The following is a 20,042-nucleotide window of genomic DNA, read 5'->3' on the forward strand; positions in this document are numbered from 1 at the left end:
CAGCACAACCCACAGAGCCTGCACAGGACTGACTGACACACCATGAGCCACCCCACATGCCAGCCCCCACCCTCAAATGGAGCCAGGGCATCATTCTGCTTGGACTCATTATTCTGTGTACAGCCAAAATTCACTGAAGGGTGGCAGAAGGTGGCTGTTGGTGTGTGACGATGTCACGTGCCTGTCAGGCTAAGAAATGCTCTGTCAGGACACTGGGATGTTGGTTTCCTAAACTGGGGACTCACAGCTTTACAAGTTGCTCATTTCACAGTAAAGGTTTTTGTTTTAAAAACCACAATCGGATGGAAAAAAATAATATTGAGAAATTCTTTTGTAAAGAAATTATTTCATAATGGATAAAGTCTTAAAACTGACACCATTTCTTTGTGCCTGACACATGCATAAACAAATAAGAAATGAGGAAAATAAAAAAATATGTTGAGAACATAAAATTATATACAAAGGTACCATCTACTGAATCTTGACCAACAAATACTATTTTGTACCATGTAGCAGAGCACCTCAGATCTCTGCTTAAGGGAAATGCTTGTCTGGTTGGTGAGGGACATCTGACTTGGCTGTGCCCTGCAAGTGCTGCATGGGGGATGCTCAGAGGCAGAACAAGGACACAGCTGCACTGGCTGGCTCTTGTGGAGCTCAATCACTTGGATCAAAGAACAGCTGTGCTATGGGGAGAGGACTCTCTCACAGGAGAAGGACTATCCAGAAAGAAGAAGACTTGTTGGGAACAGCACTTCTGAAAGGCACATGCTGCCAGGCACATGCTGTCTCGTGCTGTTTCCAGGAGCATGGCAAACAATCTGCTCCAGATCAAAGGGCCCATGGTGTCAGCTGCTGCTGCTGTGAGACACGGGGAGCTCTGGGAGCCCAAGGCAGGCGACAGGACAGAGGGCACACATGACATGCTTGTGAAACACGGCAGGGACATGGATGTGAAACACAGCAGTGATATAGATGTGAAACATGGCAGTGACGTGGATGTGGAACATGGCAGGGATGTGGATGTGGAACACGGCAGGGACGTGGATGTGAAACATGGCAGGGACGTGGATGTGGAACATGGCAGTGACATGGATGTGGAACACAGCAGGGACATGGATGTGGAACATGGCAGTGACATGGATGTGGAACAGGGCAGTGATGTGGAACATGGCAGTTACATGGATGTGGAACATGGCAGTGACGTGGATGTGGAACATGGCAGTGATATGGATGTGGAACAGGGCAGTGATATGGATGTGGAACAGGGCAGTGATATGGATGTGGAACACGGCAGGGACATGGATGTGGAACAGGGCAGTGATATGAATGTGGAACAGGGCAGTGATGTGGAACATGGCAGTGACGTGGATGTGGAAGAGGGCAGTGATATGGATGTGGAACATGGCAGTGACGTGGATGTGGAAGAGGGCAGTGATATGGATGTGGAACATGGCAGTGACGTGGATGTGGAAGAGGGCAGTGATATGGATGTGGAACATGGCAGTGACGTGGATGTGGAACAGGGCAGTGATGTGGATGTGGAACAGGGCAGTGACGTGGATGTGGAACACGGCAGGGATGTGGTTGTGGAACATGGCAGGGACATGGATGTGGAACAGGGCAGTTACATGGATGTGGAGCATGGCAGTGATGTGGATGTGGAACAGGGCAGTGACGTGGATGTGGAACAGGGCAGTGATATGGATGTAGAACACGGCAGGGATGTGGATGTGGAGCACGGCAGGGACATGGATGTGGAGCACGGCAGTGACATGGATGTGGAACACGGCAGGGATGTGGAACATGGCAGGGACATGGATGTGGAACAGGGCAGTGATATGGATGTGGAGCATGGCAGTGACGTGGATGTGGAACACGGCAGGGACGTGGTCACTGCCCAGGGATGGCAGGGAGCAGCTGAGCCCTGCTGCCCTGCCTGCTCACCTGTTCAGGTTGTCAATGAGGTCCCGCACGTCCCCGGGCAGGATGACCCGGTGCTCCCCCATGTCCCGGTAATTCCCAAGCACACACACTGGAACGTGGGTCGGCACTTTAGGAAGCTCCCTCAGAATATAGTTAAATGTCCTTCATCAGAGGGGAGAGAGCAGATGAGAGAGCAGATAAGTGGGAACATCCTTCTGTTAGCAGTTTCATGCACAAATTACAAAGAAAAAAATAGACAGGAATTTCTTTTTCCAAAGTCCTTCCAAGTCTGTGACTTCTTTACCCCATCAGAGAAACACATTAACCCTCAATATGTTTGCATGAGTCTTTATTCAAAACCAACTTCAAAAGCTCAATAATCTACTTTCACCAGAACCTTCACATCTCCTACAGCAAACTCAGTCCTGAAAAACTGTGGGGTCAGCAGAAGGAAAGGATTCCCTCCGTTCAGCTGTCCACAGGCTCACTGATCCACACCAAACCTGAACAACACCAGCCTAAATATAAACCAGGAGCTCTAACCCCCTCCTCTTTCCACTCTGGATTCCTTATCTCTCTTACTCTCCTCAGATGTGTAAAACCAACAGTTCATTACTTCTGTAGATTAATACAGCCTGGGGCCTCTAAACAATCCTTACTAATTCCAGTTTCTTGGGAATTTAGCATCCTTCTTTCCCTTGCGTTCTGGTGAGCAGGGGTTTGCAACATGCACTTTGCACCTGTGATAGCACTAATTATCAAGCCTCAGCTAGCAGCATATCAGCAATTGCAGCACACAACCCACTGGGACACTGCTTGTTTGGAACAAGCCCAGGAGAGGAGTGTATTAAAAGCCATGTCACAAGATAAAGCTTTTATTTTAAAGGATACAAGCTTGCTCCAACTCATGAGGCAGGTTATCAGCTTCCAAATTACACTGGGAATCTGGAAATCTGGAAGTCATTTGTTTTGCCTGAACAAGGGAGAATCACATGGTGCCAGTAAAGGTCACTTACCACTGCTTGGTGATGTCAAACATCATCACTACACCATTGCAGTTCTTATAGACATCCAGGAACTCTGCATCCAAAGCCATTTCCGATTCTGCCTGAGGAAATAAAGGCAAAGAAGCAGTAAATAACTGGATTCAACTTCAGGCTGATACAGAACACAATGGATACAGTACTGACTGAGCAAACCTTCTGAAGTGACAACCACTGTGAGGAGTACCTGTGGATTTCACATCATTATCATTGAAATAAGATACTTGGTGGCTCCCAGCTTCCACTTCCCATAGGAACAGGATGTGAAGCACCTGATGGTCTCTGACAGCACATGCTAAAACCCACCCCTGTCCTTTCCCCTGTGCTCCCAAATCCTCTGTTGGCAAGAGAAGTCCATACAAACCACAGAGTGGAGGACAGAGGACACAGCTCCCATTCCATCTTTTTTCTGACTGAGATATTGGCTCTACTCTTAATGCTGCTGGTGTCCAAAAGCAGGGGGCAGTTTCTCCCATGGATGGCTGACAGGATTAGTACCCAACTGGCTCTTCATCATTTGGACTCTGCATGCTGCTAAGTCCACATAGTACTGGTCTCAGCTTGGTCTCCATGGTCCCAGCTGAGTCCCCATGGCTCCTACTGGAATTTGGTGTCCCTGGAATAATTCTCACTCCTTTCCCAGGAGTGGAAAATGCACCCACATTTGCAAAGGAAGAAGAACCTGTGGTAACTGTTCTCATAAAGGCTTTTCCCATGGGAGAGTATTTTGAGGAAAATTCTCCTCATCTGAGCCTGAGCAGATGGGCACCAGTGAGAGTGCAACAGCTCAGCTCCGAGGAGCGGCCAGAGCAGGGCATCAAGTCATTTCTTCAGGCCCCACAAGAAGGCCCTGACAAAAGGAATTTCTGCTTTTGCCCACAGGAAGACAGGTACTAAGCTGCTGAGTAAACATGTGGGGCACAGTCATTCCCAGTGACAGAATGGAAAACAGCAGGGAAGTTGCAGTGAGGGCAGGAGCAGGGCTGAAATGCACAGAGCAGAGAACGAAGAGCATCAGCATCACCCACTGTCCCCCACCCATCTGCCAGGAAGGCCTTAGGGCAGGAACAAATATAGAACTTGGTCCTCATGGACCAAAGGTGGACAAGAGGCCTCTGAATTCTAGGTGACTCACCTCCTGAGGGTCATTCTCCAGTTTCAAACCATCTCCTCGTTTTTTGCATTTTCCTTAAAAAGAATAGTAAAACATATAAAAAACATTACATTGAATGCAAAGAACTGGAAGATGAGTCTGGACAGGTACACAACAGCTAGAACACAACCTCAAAGCAAATCCTACTTCTACTGTAAGCCTGGGGGGTGAGGAGGGGTGGGACAGGCATGCCTTGCTGAAGAATCCCAGCTAGTCTATTAAAAAATGAGCAGTAAAGCAATCCAAAGACAGAACTTATTCAAGGAGAAATCCAAGAGAAATCAAATAAACTGTGGGAAAGGAGTTGTGAAGATGGAGAGACAACCTATATGTGCTCCAAAGGCCAGAGCCAGAGGGTCAGGTCTGGCCATAACCAGTGAAGGTGCAGAAAATAAATCCTCCAGAAGCACCACCCAAAGCACACAAAAATTAGCCAGGAAGCAGGTACAGCTCTGACTAGGCTCCCAAAAAAGTACAAGAAGCAACGTGCCTAACATTTGTAGAAGACACTAGAAAACCACTCTAGAGATTTGCCCTGCAGTCCCACAGCCATGGTCCCACCTGCAAGAATCTCAACTCATCTGCTTCCTCTAAGGCAGTTAAAGGGCAGCCCCTGAGGCTTCTCTCTTTCCTTACACCTTACGGAAGCTTTTTCTGACATTTTAAAGTACCACTAGCATTTAACTCAGCACCCCAGAAACTGTTTTTAAAACTTCAGCCTCCCTGGAAACTTTGTGTCAAGTCAATTACACACTAACTGTGTTTCCAAATCTCACAGCCTGGAGTCTCAGCAGAGAGGGGTATCTGTAGCTATGATTAACAGAGCAGCCATGAGCTGACATGATTTTCTAGTGTAGACACTTGGATTGCAACAAACAATCTAAGGATTGCCAGGAATCTCAACATCTTCTGTCACCTACCACCAAAGAGGTTTAGTGTGGACACACCATGAAAAAATTGTGGCCTCTTGTTTAAACTGAATGTTCTGAGTTTCCAGAATGTTATCAATAAGCACTGCACAAAGAATAACCCTGCAAGATCAGGAGTTATGTTTGACAGACACCAAGTACCTCCCAGATGTTACTGACAGCATTTAAGAACTGTACTTCTGAAATAACTTTGAGGTGTCTTTTCCTAGTCTAAATAATGAAGAGTTAACTAAATTATACTTGGCATAGTCTTGGAATTGCTTCTCATCACTTCTAGAAATTTCCTGTGTCGCTGATAACAGAAGGTGCTGGCAGCTCAGATGCACCTGAAAAAACCCTCCCATTAACTCTGTAAAAGACTCTTTAACACTGAGGATCAAAATAGCTTCCACTAGCTCTTAACTCTGCTGAATCACATGTGGAATTCAGAGTTCTGCCAGATGCTGCATGTGAAACAGGGTTTGTTTTTCCTCCACACAGCTCAGGGATAAATAGTAAGAAAACACAGTTATTCAGAAAAGCTTTAATGATGCATGTTACAGCAGGTGATTCTGGGGGTGCCTCTGTGCATTACTGCAAAATGTTTGCCCCACTCATGTCAGCTTACTGCTGACAACTGAAAGAAAATATTAATCCTGATCCCTCTTCATTTGGGCAATGTGTTTCCCTGAGGGATCCAAGTACAGGCTCTGATTCTTCCCCATGCAGCTGAAGGTGTGGGATGCCTAGGCCATGCATGTCTTTTCCCACTTCAATTCAATTAATTTCAAGTCAGTGACATTTGTGTGGCTTCTCTGAATATCCAAACATCCCTATTTCTGCAGTCACTGCTGAATTATGCTTGGCATGACCTACATTTCTAGGTATTAAAAAGAGAAGCCCAAGCAACCACAAATACTCTCCATCATTCCTCCCATCCTAAGAAATCAAGGTGTCTGTCTAACCTGGGCACATTTGCAGTCAATGCTTTGAGACAGAACACAGAACCCACACTCCTCTCCATGCTCATGGTTTTCTGTGTGTATCCAGAGGAATGAGTAATATTCTCACACTCTGCTCATCAGTGCTGCAAAGGAGGTCACCTCATAGGAGTCAGAGAGCTGAAAGGCGCATGTGTGCACAGATTCAGGCACAGCCTCTATTTTTGGAACCCAAACTGCAGGATGAACCAGACAAAGATAACATCTATGCAGTGACAAGATGTAATTCATCCAATAAAGCAAGGGCACAGTGACAATTGTGTCACTGTATGCATGAGATCCAGATTTTGAGGTTGCACTGATGTGTAATGGAGGAGTTTCAATTACAAAACGTGGGTGTGCATGCTGCTATGGCTCAGGTCCCCTCCCTAGGACAATGGCTCCTCTTCATTTACAGGCATAAGAGCAACTCTGGCACTAAATACACTTGGCAGCTGTGCCCAGCAGTCTGCAGAACTGCTCCTACTGGACAATGGGGTTGTGATCATCACTTGAGTCTCTGCAGCAGTATGTACCATCAGTTTTGCTGCAGGATAGAAGGATTCAGTACAACAAATGCTGTCCACCATGCAAGGGGGCTGCTACTCTTCACCAGTCTAAAATACACATCTGGAATACGTGCATCCCTTGTGTTATCTAACTTGGAACATCTGAAAATAATAGAAATATGAATTCTGATCTTTCATTCTTCTTATAGGACATGTCTGGGAGGCAGAGGGGTGAAGGTGCAGCAAGAAGGAAAGGAATCTTCAATTCAAGGGAAAATGTTTGTCTACCTTGTGGGCAACAGAAGAAAAATATTATTTGATGCCTTCAGTCATGTATCTGAAAATATGTGGGAACCAAAGTGACAGAAATTACAAGACAGGAATTTACAACTCTTCCTGAATCCTCTGCATTCAAGCAGCTTCTCTAAATTCAGGATCTGTTATAGCTTTATGACCTGCAGCAGTTACACAACTTGCTGCAAAGACAGAAGGATGAGTCAGGATTGTGAATTCTGCTAAGAGAGATCTTTCCTGTGCTCTGTCAGTTCCAAGAGCAGCAAAGGAGATATTTACTACACACGCCACACAAAATCCAATACAATCCATGGCTGGAGGCAAGCTCATCTTGGGAGAATTTTAACAAATGGCAGCTTTCCAGACATGATCCCAGCTCCCTGAGCAGGCCCAAGGAGAATGCAGCAGGCAGCAAGGAAGTCTGGACTCCAGGGAGTTTGCACATTTAAAAAACAATCCCAAATAGTCAAGAGCAAGCCAAGAGGAGCAGCACAGTCGGACAGCTGCCATTCCCCACTGCCTCACCACACTAACCAACATCATAGCTTTAAGCTTTCACAAAAAACCTCCCCACATTTCCAAATTATCATCTGGACGCTAAATAACCAATACCAAGCTAAGTCACCATCCAAGCAGGGCCAGCAGAGCTGCCCTCTGCATCCCAGTAGATTCTGGAGGGAAACCCACACTGCTGAACCAGCAAGGACAGGGAGGACACTTCTAGGGAGCACCAGGGGAAACACCACTCAGGAAAATCACTGTTAACTTCAGCCCAGAAATGCACACCAGGTTTGCAGGGTGCAACTGTTGCAATTTTCCCAGCCCCCTGTGACTGCAGAACAGCAGCACTGCTCAGCAGGTGAGAGCCCCAAGCTGCTTTACACAACTGAAACTGAAAACTGCAGTTCATGTATGCTCCTGTTAGTTAGTTAAGCTACAACCCACATCAGGGCTTTCAACACAGTTTCCCCCACCATTTAAACAGAAGTCTCCTGACTTCCTCTGAAAATGAAACAGGGAAATGCAGGGAAAAGAATTTAATGTTGAAATGCGTGTTCAGAACATGCATTTTTGACAGTTTCAAATCCAGCCTGATAAATGCAGTATTCTGCCCAACTTTAAATATGCACATGAGCCAGGATTTGGTAGGCAAGGGAAAAAGAAGGAGAATCAAGTCTTGCCAGCACTATGCTACAGCAGCACTGGATATTTACTACTGCAAGTCTACAGTCCAGTGTGGCTCTCACCCAAAGCATCACGCAGGAGGATTTTTTGTCCTAAGCATACAGAAGGAAAACAAAAATGTCATAATATTAGAATGAAAGTTAGATATAAGCAAGTTCTTACTGCTTAATATGAACATTTTCCTAAAGCTATGCTTATCAGGAATCCACAATGCTATGGCAATAGGAAAAGATGCAATTTCATAAACATCATCATGATTCGATTTTTACATTGCACTGATTGAGCACAACTGGTTGCAAAAAATACATATCTGGGGTCCATAAGTACGGATCTTAACAGAGTGAGTTTTATTTCAAAAGAATATGAAGTGAAGGGTAGAGATTCCATTAAGATCTCCAACATAGGCTCTGCTGTCAGAAATCAAAGCAGGACCAGAAGAGCTGTTATCAACATCTGCTCATAGCACATCCTGTCCCCTTCGCCAAAAAAACAAGCCTCTAGTTGAGAAGATGACTCTGCTCAGAGAAGCTATTCACAGAAATAAGTGCTGGAACTACATGATTCCCAAATTAAATGTCTCTCTATTCATACCAAAGCTGCAAGGCAGCGAGAACACAGATGTTTTCCTCAGATTCCAGCCCTCCACTTATTATCCCACAATCTGAAAGCCAAACTAATCAGACTGACTTCAGCAGTAACTCTGGCCTAAGCAAGGTTTTGTCAACCCTGTGAAAACTGGGCCTTAAAATACTAAAAAGATAAAGTGCTCAGGATTTTCATTTAAAGCTCCTGACTCAAGTTTATCCTGAAGGCTCCATTAGGTATCTGAACTAGAGTCCCTACTGCTAATTGTCTTTCTTTTTGCTCTGTTTCGAATACAGTTCAGCTGACATGAAAAATGACATTTCTCCTTTTCCCACTCCCTATTGTAGTTTTAGTTTGTGGTGTAACACAAGTGTAAATTGCACTGGTGGTGCCTCTGAGATGCCACTCTGCTGAGGAACACGTGAGAGCACAGATTCCAGCCAAGGCTGCAGGAAAGGCAGCACCACACAAACCATCAAAGCTTGAGTTTCGATGACTGTGGCAAACAAATCTACAGACACCGAACAAGAAGCATCACTCACAGAGCAAGAGCTGCTCACGTGTGCAGCTGCTTTCCTGACCATACTCACACAATAAATGAGGAGCCTGGCTGGTACTAAATGCCTCTTAGAAGCCAAACAACATCTGCATTTGGGGTACAGAACGGGCTGTGGAGATTTACATCTCAACCCCTTCCAGGAACAGATCCCACTGCATCCTGTTTGCACTGCATCCAGACTGTGTCTTCACAGACGTTTTGGGGTTTGGTTTTGCTCTTTATAAAACAAAAGTTTATACTCTGACAAAAATTGAAAACTAATGAAAAATGTATTTATATAGCATAAAATTTTCCCTGGCTAAGCATTTAGAAAATGTTTTGGAATGCGCATACTGCATTTTCTGTCCTAGTGAATTTAAGTAATTGGCTTCTCTTTTATCCTTCCCCCCTGCAGATATTACCCACTGGAGCTACAGTTTTATCAATTTAACAATAGAATACCTTCACAAAAACAGCTCAACAAGAACTTTTATAACCAGAACAAAGAACTCAAAACCTGTCTAAACATTAAAGGAAACTATAAAGGAGAGAAGGTGAAGTTTATTCTGAAGCTCAGAGAATTGGAGTACACAGAGCAGCAGGCACTTCATCTGTCATAAGCACATGGAACAACTGCTCCTGGACACTGGGTTTGATCTGAAGTTCAGATTCCAGATAATGGTTTCTAGCATAGGGGACTCACCTCTCCCTTCCTTACTCTTTCAGGAAGTGGTATAACAAAGACAGATTTTTTTAAAAGCAGAAGCAAGCGGGTATTTCGGAATTCCATGTAAGTTTTTAATTAAAACTGAGAAAGAACAATGGATCTCCACTAGAAAGAAAGTTATAAATCTTACCTTTGTCCACTACATCCCAGACTTCAACTTTCACAATATCATCAGTGGCTGGAAGCACAACAGAACACCAAGGGTTAGAAGGTTTCAGTAAAACATCCAACACTCAGAGAGCCCAACCCAAAGCCAACATGGAGGAATGTCAAAGCACAGGAATGTCAAAAGAAAAGCACATTATATGCAAGGAAAAAACCCAACCACAAGAAGGCGATGAGCTGTTGAAGGTGCAAGCTGTTCACCAAAACCATGTTGTCAAAAGAACTCCATAAACACTCTTAGTCACATAAGTGATGGCTGGATTTCCTTGCTGGTTCATGTCAGGTTTGAAGCATGTTGTAAATAGTTTGCACAGACTCTTTTCATAATGTACAGAGGTTTACAAAGCCTTTCAAAAAAGGTGAAAAATCTAATTTTGAGGATAAAGTCTGGTTTATAAACAAGGCATACAACTGGCAAAAGGAATATACACATTTAAGAAAGATCAATCACAGCATTTCTGTGTAAACATGACAGGCAGAGCAGACAGTCCTGCAGCTACAGAAACCCATTCTCTCTGCACATTTCCAGGTATATTTTGTGAAAAATAAGGTCTCACTTGCAATTTTGCTTCCTAGAGCTGCAACATTAATAAATTATAACCAGCAACATCTATTTGAGTTGCTAAAATCTGAAGCAAGACATGCAGAATTCTAACTCCAGTGATTGCTGGTACCCAAAGGCAGCCAATTCATGCTCAGGTGGCCTGAAGGCTGAGTAGCTCTGGATCAATGTTTCCATGGAATCCAAATAAGCAGTCTGATTTTCAGGAAGATGTCCCAAGAAATGGCTGCTTTTTGGAAATGTTACAGGCTTTGAAGCAAAAGCTTGTACTTAGAGCAGCTCTGAACATAAAGCTGGAATAGAAGGACAATGCCTCAGAGTATAAAATAACATCATAGGATGGCATGAGAGTTTATCTAAGTGTCATTATCAAACCAGGAAGCATTTTCTACACAGGACTCACTCTTGGCTTAATTAAATGTTTCAAAATATTGTACAGACAGATTAGGAATAAAGGAAAACTTTGATCTTTTGCTTCTGGAGAAAGACCCTTTTTACATTTATGCAAGAAGCAAAATCAGCCTCTGTTTCCCTCACAGTAATTCCTGCTTAACTTCCCATGAGCCAGCTGGGCAGGAGGCACTGGATGAACAGGAGACTCCCCTGGGTCAGCCCAGGCAGTGCCTTGCAGGACTGAAAGTACATGGAGGTACACAGCACAAAAACTTCTGCTCAAACCACTACACCCTACTAATTAACTCAGTCCCTGAATATTTCTACAGATAATCAAACCAGGTAGCTAAAGTCCAACCTGTGAATCACTCACCTGGCACCCAGACAAGCCAGCTCCTCCCCCCAGGCACTGGCACTGCAGAAGCTCTCCCTGTGCCCCTGGGACACAGATCAGCTACTGGAGGCCTGGCCCTGATTCCTGCCCTGCAGCTCCCAAGGCAATTGCAGTGCCTTTCCACAATCAAGGCTTGCTGCAAAAGGGTAAGAGATATTTGCCTTCCCCAAGCTGTGCATGGGCTCAGTAGGAGCCCAGGAGGCTGACTGCTCTTTCCAGAAGCGCCATGTGAAGCAGGACATCAGGACTAACAGTTCAGAGAAGGGAGCCCTTGGGGTGACCGGGGGCCTGGCAGCAGCACTTTGCTCCTGAGCTCTCCACCTCCTTCCCAGGAGCCAAACACAACCCCAGTTAGGATGGGCTGGTCTGCTGTGTGATTCCCACAGAACTGACACCCTGCTGAGCAGCAGCAGTGCTGGCATCTGGGGAGCTGAACCCCCTGACCCCACAGAGCTGCTTTAAACCCTTCTGGCTGAGGGTTTCTTAAAGAAAACGACTGCACGAGACCCAGGAAACACATATTTCCACATTTTTCCTGCTGGCTCACAACCAGGAAGTTCTCCCCTTTCAATACTAGTGTCATTCCTGATTATCCTGATCATGCAAGAGGATAATTGCTTTAGTGCTGCTTCACTGGCTTTGGTGTGACTCATACCCAGCAGCATCTCACCTGAAGGAGCTCTGTGGCAGCAAAAAGAATGCCAATTTATCCTTTCAACTCCCTAACTTGGATTAGCACAAACCACAGACCAAAGCACTCCAAAGACCTGTCCTGAGATGCTATTTGACCAGATACTCCCTGGCCAGCTGAGCACTGCTTTCCAACAAAATGATGGAGACATGAAAAGGCTCCAATTGCAAGAAAGCTCATTTAAAACTAAGAACACATTGTAGGTGGGTTCATCAGCAGGAGCTCGCAGGCCCTCAGACATTTTTTACCCTCATTCAATGACAGGATTCACTTCCTGTGCTCTGGATCACAGATCCCACAGTGCAAAGCAACTCTGCCAGCCCCCATTCCCATCCTCAGGCCTTTGAAGGATCTCAGTACAACTGTTTGCAAATTTTTATTTCAAACTCCCTTTCTCAGGCTGCCAAACGGAGAAAAACTTGGTGACCAGTATAATTCAAAAAAGTGTTCCTTAGGGTCAGGAATGGTAACTCTTTACTTGGACACAAAAATTACAAATACCCATTACAATTGGCACAGAAAAGCAACTTTGTTCATTCTGAATAAGTAACTCAGATTCTGCTATCTTTATTAATTCCTACAGTATAAAATTTCTGAAGGTCATACATTTTGCATCTAAAATGGAATTCTTCTAAGACCAGGCTATGTAAGAATCCTTCAATATTCGTCAGCAATTTAATTAACCTCTGTAAATATTTGCCATCAACTACCTCATAATGTTTATTCAAGGTAGCCTGAGAGCATGAACATAGGAAAAACAAACTTTATTTTTCCTCTACAGATTAACATGGCCAACAGGGCACGATTTAGACCTGAAACAAGTACTCTGAGGGCCCATATCACCAGTTTTGGATGGAAATTTCTCACAGCAGGAAACAGACTTCACAATGTCTTTTAAATGGGGGTTACTTTTTGAAATGTTTTAAGGAAAGTCAATGGAAAATGTCCTAAATTATTGGAAATTATTACTAAGACAATAGTACAATGTTTTACAATGTGTAAAAGAAACAGTGTGTTTCTTTTACATATTGTAAAAGAAACACAAATGAAAGGCACAGTTTCAGGTACAGCTTTTTTGTTTTTTCAAGTAGTTTTACAAGGTCAGCAACACTTAACCTTGATAAAAGTCCATCAGCATCTGTACACACTGCTGTCAGCTCTGGCTGGAGAGCTCTACAGAAACACAACACCAAGGTTGGAAGTGGGCCCTAGAAATAACCTATACACCTGTGGGTCACAGCACACAGAAAAGCCAGCCTCAGGTGCAGGTGTTTTCTACCCCAGGATTGCATCAGTGTTGACAAAGCAGTGTCGGAGCCTTAGCTCAGGGAAAGAAATGCGGACACAGGTGAGATGACTGGATCTTCCTCCAAACACCTTTTTGCATGCACACATTTTGTACTTGTTTATGGACACAGTTAGATATGAATAAGCCTCCTAAAATAAATGCCAGCCTCCCAGACTGTATCCAACACAAGTGTTGTGTTACCTGCACCTATCAGAGAAGAAACCCAACCCTGATGCTTTAACACATGATCTGCAGAAAGCCACAATCAACACTCAGTGCATTCTTTACACTTGGGTATCTAGGAAACAGGAATTTTATTTCTTACTCTGATCTAAGTCTGTTTAGGCTGAAGCATTCAAATTTGATTTTGGAGATAGTTTCCACCATCCAACTTGTAAGCTCTGTGTTCATTCCTCAGTAACTGATGCGCTCACATCTGAGAGGAAGGAAGAGGAGTGAGGGGAAGCATGCCACAGCATACATACACCATACAAGAGGTTTGGCTGCAGATGGGAAACACCTCTGTGTGACCCCAGCACATCAGCTGGTGAACACATCCTGTGCCTTTGTGAGCATTATCACGAGACCTAGGCATCATGGTATCACCTGGCAATTCCAATTTGGTGGTGAGTTAGACACAGCACTCAATTTGGTGCTCACCCCACTGCACAAAGTGTTCTCCCAGCTGGGACGAGTTGGGCAGTACCTGATTCAACAGAAGATCAGAGTGAGGCAGATGGACAATGTCTGATAATGATGATAAAATGACAAACAACTGCTGACCCTTTCTGTACAGCATGCTCATTCTTATAGAGCACTTTCATACTGAATCAGGAGTTCATCCCACGAGGCTATGGAATTCTTGATCAGCAACCTGAAAACTGGACTTAATGCACTGTTGAATCACAACACTTCAGTGCCTGCAGTGCCTTTTCCAGGTGGGATGTAGGGCTTTCAAAGACACTTGCAACCAGTAAAATAAAAATTAAAACCACACTGCAGCAATAACTTAAAAAAGGCACTGGCACTTCTGTGCTTCAGTAAGCCAGCCTAGAGCTAACAGTACTACAATAATTTTTGAAATCCTCCCCAGTCACCAGAATCTCTTTATATTTTCATCAGGGAAATCCAGTTTGCACCATATATCTGCTTCTAGGCAACCCAGTAACACCCAAAGCACAGTGGCCTCAGCGACAGATTTACACAACAACCCCTCCTCTTTAACATGTCACACGTATTTTCAAATGCTTCAGACCACCTATTAAACACTTCCCTTGAACTGTGGCTTCCACAGACATATTCTTTAGCACTTATAACATAGAGCGTCTGACAAAATTAAAAACATGACTGAGAAAGTATGAATAATAAATTAAAAAGCCTGAAGAGAGACCATTTTGTTTCCCAAGCTGACAGAGAAGAAAAAAGCAAATGAAGTTGCAGTGGAATTTCCTCCCCCAAGGCACTGTCCCATGACTGTCACCCTCTTCCATCTTACTTTTGTAATTCCAGTGGATGCTGGTGACTTGGATCTCCTGAGTTGGAATATATTCCTCAATAAATTTCTTTCCCTGCAGTCGGTGCCAGAGTGTGGTTTTTCCAGTGTTCCTGTCCCCCCGGATGACAATTTTCACTAGAGAAAAGAGCAAGCAGACAAATAAAGTGATTAAACACCACTTGAGGAATGCTGTGAAAAGCATGCTAACTTTTTGCAGGCATTATTCAGATGTAATTAGTCCTCCCATACTACACAGGCACGATGGGGTTCATTAGAAAACATGAGCCTCAGTCATTTAAATCACTGTTTATTCAGCAACTCATACCAGCTCAGCAGAACAAACCAACAGCAAGCTTGAATCTTCAGAATCTGCACAACTCCAGCCAGCTGAGCCTCTGCTCTTTGATGGACACACTTGATCCCTCAAGCAAACCAGTATCAGTTTGGTTCAGGCTTTAAAGGAAGCAAAGGGCTGAGCCATGGCTGGACCAAGAATTCCTCTAGGAAAGGCAGAGGGGAGCAGTGACACAGCCAGCACTGGGGGACATGAGCTTGGAACACCACACCAACCATGGATTAACACAAGAATACCAGGTGGCTTTCCCAAAACTCGTTCATCAAGGAAAAAAGAAAGACGTGGGTACAAGGAGTCTCCTGCACACCCTTCCCACTGAATGCAATCAGACTATGAGCCTCCACATTATGCCACCAATATGACAGACAGGATGAGCCTTCCCTGAGCTGTCCGTGCCCAGCGGTGCAGCTGCATGGTGGGGACCTCCCCTGGGGCTGGGACATCTCTTAAGCTTCTCCTTGAGGCAGAGACCTTTTAGCCCTGACAGATCAGGAGTCTAATCTGAGCTCTTTCTGAACTGTGGCTGGACAGTCTGCCTGTGAGTCTCCCCTTCTAGAACTGGAACACCCCTCTGGGTCTGAGGTCCCGTACCTGGGAATAAGAGATCCCTCCTTGCCCAACAGATCCTCAGAAAGGAACTGCTGGCATGTGGCATTAATACTAATGAAATTGATACTCAGTATTAATTATAAACTCTGTATAGATAAGTCCATTAGACATAAACTGTCCAAGGCCAAGTCTGAGACTAAGATTGGACCCAGAAGCACCTAAGCTCCATCAGGAGTTTGGAAAAGGGGGTCCCCTCTAAGCCTCATAATTCAACAGGAGGGTCTCTGTGTAACTCATTCCACCTCAATTCCAAGTCGATTCTCCTCAGGGTGTTTCATGCATGTGGTCAGTAACAGAGTGAACACTGCCATTGACATTTATCAAGTTGCACTTGAACAATATCATACCTACACCACTTTTGTTTGTACGGCTTCTGCTCATTCTTTAGGTGATCTAAATCACCCATTTGCAACAACCTCCCATCCTCCTGCCTTCCTCTACCTCTCCCTGGCCCTTACTGTACTTTATCATATCCTATTCCCTTGCTGGCCTTTTATGACAGGCTCTTCCTTTCATTACCTCCTGTAATTCCTTTTCTCCTTAAACACTTCTCATGCCTTGAGAGAACAATCACAGAATGATTTAGGTTTAGAATTATTTGAAAAGGACCTTTAAGATCAACTATTCCAACATTCCCTCAGCACTACCAAGGCCACCAGTAAACCATGACCCCAGGTGCCACATCCACATGGTTTTTAAATGCCACCAGGGATAGGGACTCCACCACTGCTCTGAGAAGCCATGGCTGGACAGCCCTTTCTGCAAACAAATTTTCCCCAATAGCCAATCTAAACCACCCCATGTGCAAGTTTAGGTTGTTTCCCCTTCTGTTACTTGTTACTTGGTAGAGGAGGCTGATGCTCACCTGGCTACAACCTCCTGTCACCAGGCCCTTGTGTTGGCTGCTTCAGTTTAGGCAGAAACCCTTTCAAACTCTTCCAAGGAAAGCAAGTGTTCAAAATATCATAAATTGTAACAATTAATATAATGAACTTTCCAGAGTCAATTCAAACATTATCTTGTTCTTTCTTAAAACACTACTTTTTATTTTCTAAATTTTCTGTTACATTGTGGAATGTTTTTTCTTTTTCAATGCCATCTTTGTTTTTACTGGCAACTACATGGCTACTGGGAAACATAAGCTGAATTTTTATTCAGCTGAATAAAACTGAATTTTTATTCTTGTATATTGATTTGGACCTATGATCCCCTGGAAAATGGGCCACCTCAGACACATCTAATGGCAGTCAGGTGATTAGCATTAGGTTGATCATCATCATTTGGGCAAGGAGATCTGAGACAGAAGGCTGCCTTCTGCTGCAGTTCAGGAGCTGCTGCAGTCGTTTCAGAGAAGAACTGAAGAGGTCAACTTGAAGATAAAGCACACAAAGTCTGTGGATGAATTCTGCCATTGCAACAGTTCCACTGTGCTTTTTTCTTTTTTTTTTTTTTTTTTTGGTAGTACACAGAGGTTTATTCTTTTTTAGAGCTGTTTATTCTTTTCAAAATAACTTACCACACCAGGAGAATAAAGGCAAAAATGAACACAGTATTTATAGGCTGACTTCACTTAAAGGTCCCACAGCATCTCTGCAGACACAACAAACCAGTTCCTGCATTTCTGGTCACCTTGTGTGTGGTTGTTTCCTACTTACAGATGGGAAAAACAATCAGTAGAACATCCCTTTGATTTTTTGGAATCATGAAGCCAATTCATGGCATAGGCAGAATGAGACTCCATTTGTCCCCTTTCAAACCTAAACCTTTCCAAGCTCTCACTGCCTGCCCTAAAACGTTCAAATTCATATCCCTGCCCTGCCCTGGAATCCAGCATGAGATACTAAAAGTGAGTTCAAAGGGACAAATAGACGTCTCTTTAAATAGTCAGGCTGCTCTCAAGGTGCACCTTCAGGATCATTACTAGATAATGAGGTTGTGACCTCTCCCCAGAAGGGACAGTCTTACTTCATGCCCACAAAACTTTTTATGCACTTAAACATGGAGCTGGATCAAGAAACTGAACTGGCTGAGAAATAACCTTGAAATTATCCATTTTCATTTTTCTTCTCTAGCTCCACGCCCAGCTGAATGAGCAGTGTATGGAAGGCAAGGTTGGAGTGCAAGGGAATGCCCCCCAGCCCTAATCACCTCACATTTAGATCAGTGCCAGGTGCTTGTGGCACCACACATCCAGTCTGAGCAGCTCCAAGCAGTCTCCATTAGAATCTCTCTTCTCTTACATAGTGTACAAGTTCTCACTCACTCTTTTCCTGAAGAAAGAAAAGGTCTTTAAAAACAGAACAGGAAGAAGGCAGGTGACACAAATAGGTTTTGGCAAAGCAAAGTCTGTATGTGAGACTTTGGCTGGGGCAGGTGTGCTCAGTGACAGGCACGGGCAAGGCAGGAAAGCCTGAATGAGCTTCCAAGCACAGTCAGGCTGGGGCATCAGAGGCCTGGGCTGTGGCTGAGTGCGGAAAGAGAACAATAACTATAGGCAAGGTTAATTCTATCAAGTAAAACTGTTGCCTTATTTTGATCTGAAGTTAAATCAGTACTTACTGCAAACAGACAGAGGTTTGCAGCAAAGACAGAAGAATTATCTGTGAGGAAAAGGGTAGGGATGAGAAAAAAAAGAGACAAGGAAAAAGTTAAACAAATCACTTTATTCATACAGTCATTGCATCAGGAAAACCAGAGGGATTTCCATTCTCCAGATGGGGAAATGGAAGCAGAGCAGTGACGATACAGGCCCAGAGAACAGGTCTGAGACCAACTCAGAACTAGAAATCAGAATTCCCAGCTTTGCCCACATTCCTCCGGGACTCTGCAGCAAAGATCCCAAAACTACCAACCCCATGGAGAGGGTCATAACCTTACCCTCATTAAGGTTTTTGGGATTTTAACTGAAATGCTTGCAGCTTACTCTGCTGCCAAAAGCAGCATCACCTGCTCTGCAGAACCCCCCCAAAAACACTTCCCATAGGCACAGGCCAGACAAAGCAGGGCTGGCAGGAGCTGCACAAACACCTGTGTCAGCCACAGGAGAAAACAAGACAAGGTGGGAAGTGGCAGGAAGAGGAGAAGCCTTCATTTTGGGAGTTGTGCTGAATGAAAATACCTAACAATGAGTCTGGGAACTACAACTCCCAAGTAACACAAAAGAAGTAAGGACTATAATGCTTACTAAAAAGGTACATGGTATTAATTAAGCTTTGTCTTTTGAGGAATATGTTAGGCAGAAAAATTAATAAGGAATAATGAGGAGAGGGAGTGGGGGCAAATTCCTGGAGCTACTGCCTTTGGTATCCCAGCACTGGTGACAGCCTGTGCTCCAAGCACACACACAGCAGTGGGGTTTGTCAAGTGACACACTGGATGTAGTGTGTAAAGCCCAGAGCAAAAGTTCCATGTCTGGGGAATAGAATGGATTAACATTTAGCACCTCCACGCCTTTTGTTCCTGTCCCTGATCAGCAAATCCCAGGATCATTGTTTGCCCATCACTGCCTAACATAAATGGTCACGTTTGAGCACTCTGGTGCTCAAAATTAAGTTCTGCAATTGCTCTTGTAATTTGTTGAAACAAGCAGTGCTGCCAAGCAGTGCCACTTCCTCTTACTTGCTCTTGGCATGCTCCCTACCAGGGCCAGCACAGCCCTTGGAGGAGCCAGGCAGCACACCTGGTCCAGGGTACCCCAAGCAGGAAAACAAGAGCAAGTTTTCACAAAGACTGGCTCCCCAGCCCTGGAATCATGATCTCCTATGAAGATTCCAGCCATGACATTCATGGCAGAGACCCATGTCACTTTCAGCTCTGTGTTTGCTGAGTGCTCAGGGAACTCTGGTGTTAACTGATGCAAACCACAGCAGCTCCATGCAGAGGGTACAGAGTGTGTGTGTGCTGGAGTGCAGTATGGAAATGCTTCTGTTTTACAATAGGATGTCCCAAGCAAAGGACATGATTGCTGACAAAGGCTGGTACTGGTCTCTGCACTCATCATTTCATTAAAAACCTAAACCTTCCCAGCCCACAAAGCTCTTTCTTTTGAAAAGCTGACTGTGTAGGAGAGGGACCATCAAAATACATCATTCAGGTTCAACTTAGAGCTCTGTTCTACCTAGGGTCTGTAACTATCAGTGCCATTCAAACACCTCACAGCCTTTGGCATCACCTCAAACATGGGGCTGTTACAAAATGCACCTGAGAGCTGCAGGGCTGCCACAGCAGGGGTGCTCTGAGCCC

General features: G+C 44.5%; 1 protein-coding gene across 1 annotated transcript in view; it reads right to left on the minus strand.

Moving 5' to 3' along the window:
- Positions 1–20,042, minus strand: part of RABL6 (RAB, member RAS oncogene family like 6) — a 54,145-nt gene that overhangs the window by 31,466 nt on the left and 2,637 nt on the right. The window contains exons 2-6 of the mRNA XM_059486376.1: positions 14,837–14,971; positions 9,979–10,026; positions 4,105–4,157; positions 2,943–3,034; positions 1,948–2,088 (exon numbers count right to left, since the gene is read on the minus strand). Coding sequence (XP_059342359.1) covers positions 1,948–2,088; positions 2,943–3,034; positions 4,105–4,157; positions 9,979–10,026; positions 14,837–14,971 — 469 coding nt within the window. The remainder of the gene's footprint in view (positions 1–1,947; positions 2,089–2,942; positions 3,035–4,104; positions 4,158–9,978; positions 10,027–14,836; positions 14,972–20,042) is intronic.

The sequence above is a fragment of the Ammospiza nelsoni genome, chromosome 20 (assembly GCF_027579445.1).
Source record: "Ammospiza nelsoni isolate bAmmNel1 chromosome 20, bAmmNel1.pri, whole genome shotgun sequence".
NCBI lineage: Eukaryota > Metazoa > Chordata > Aves > Passeriformes > Passerellidae > Ammospiza > Ammospiza nelsoni.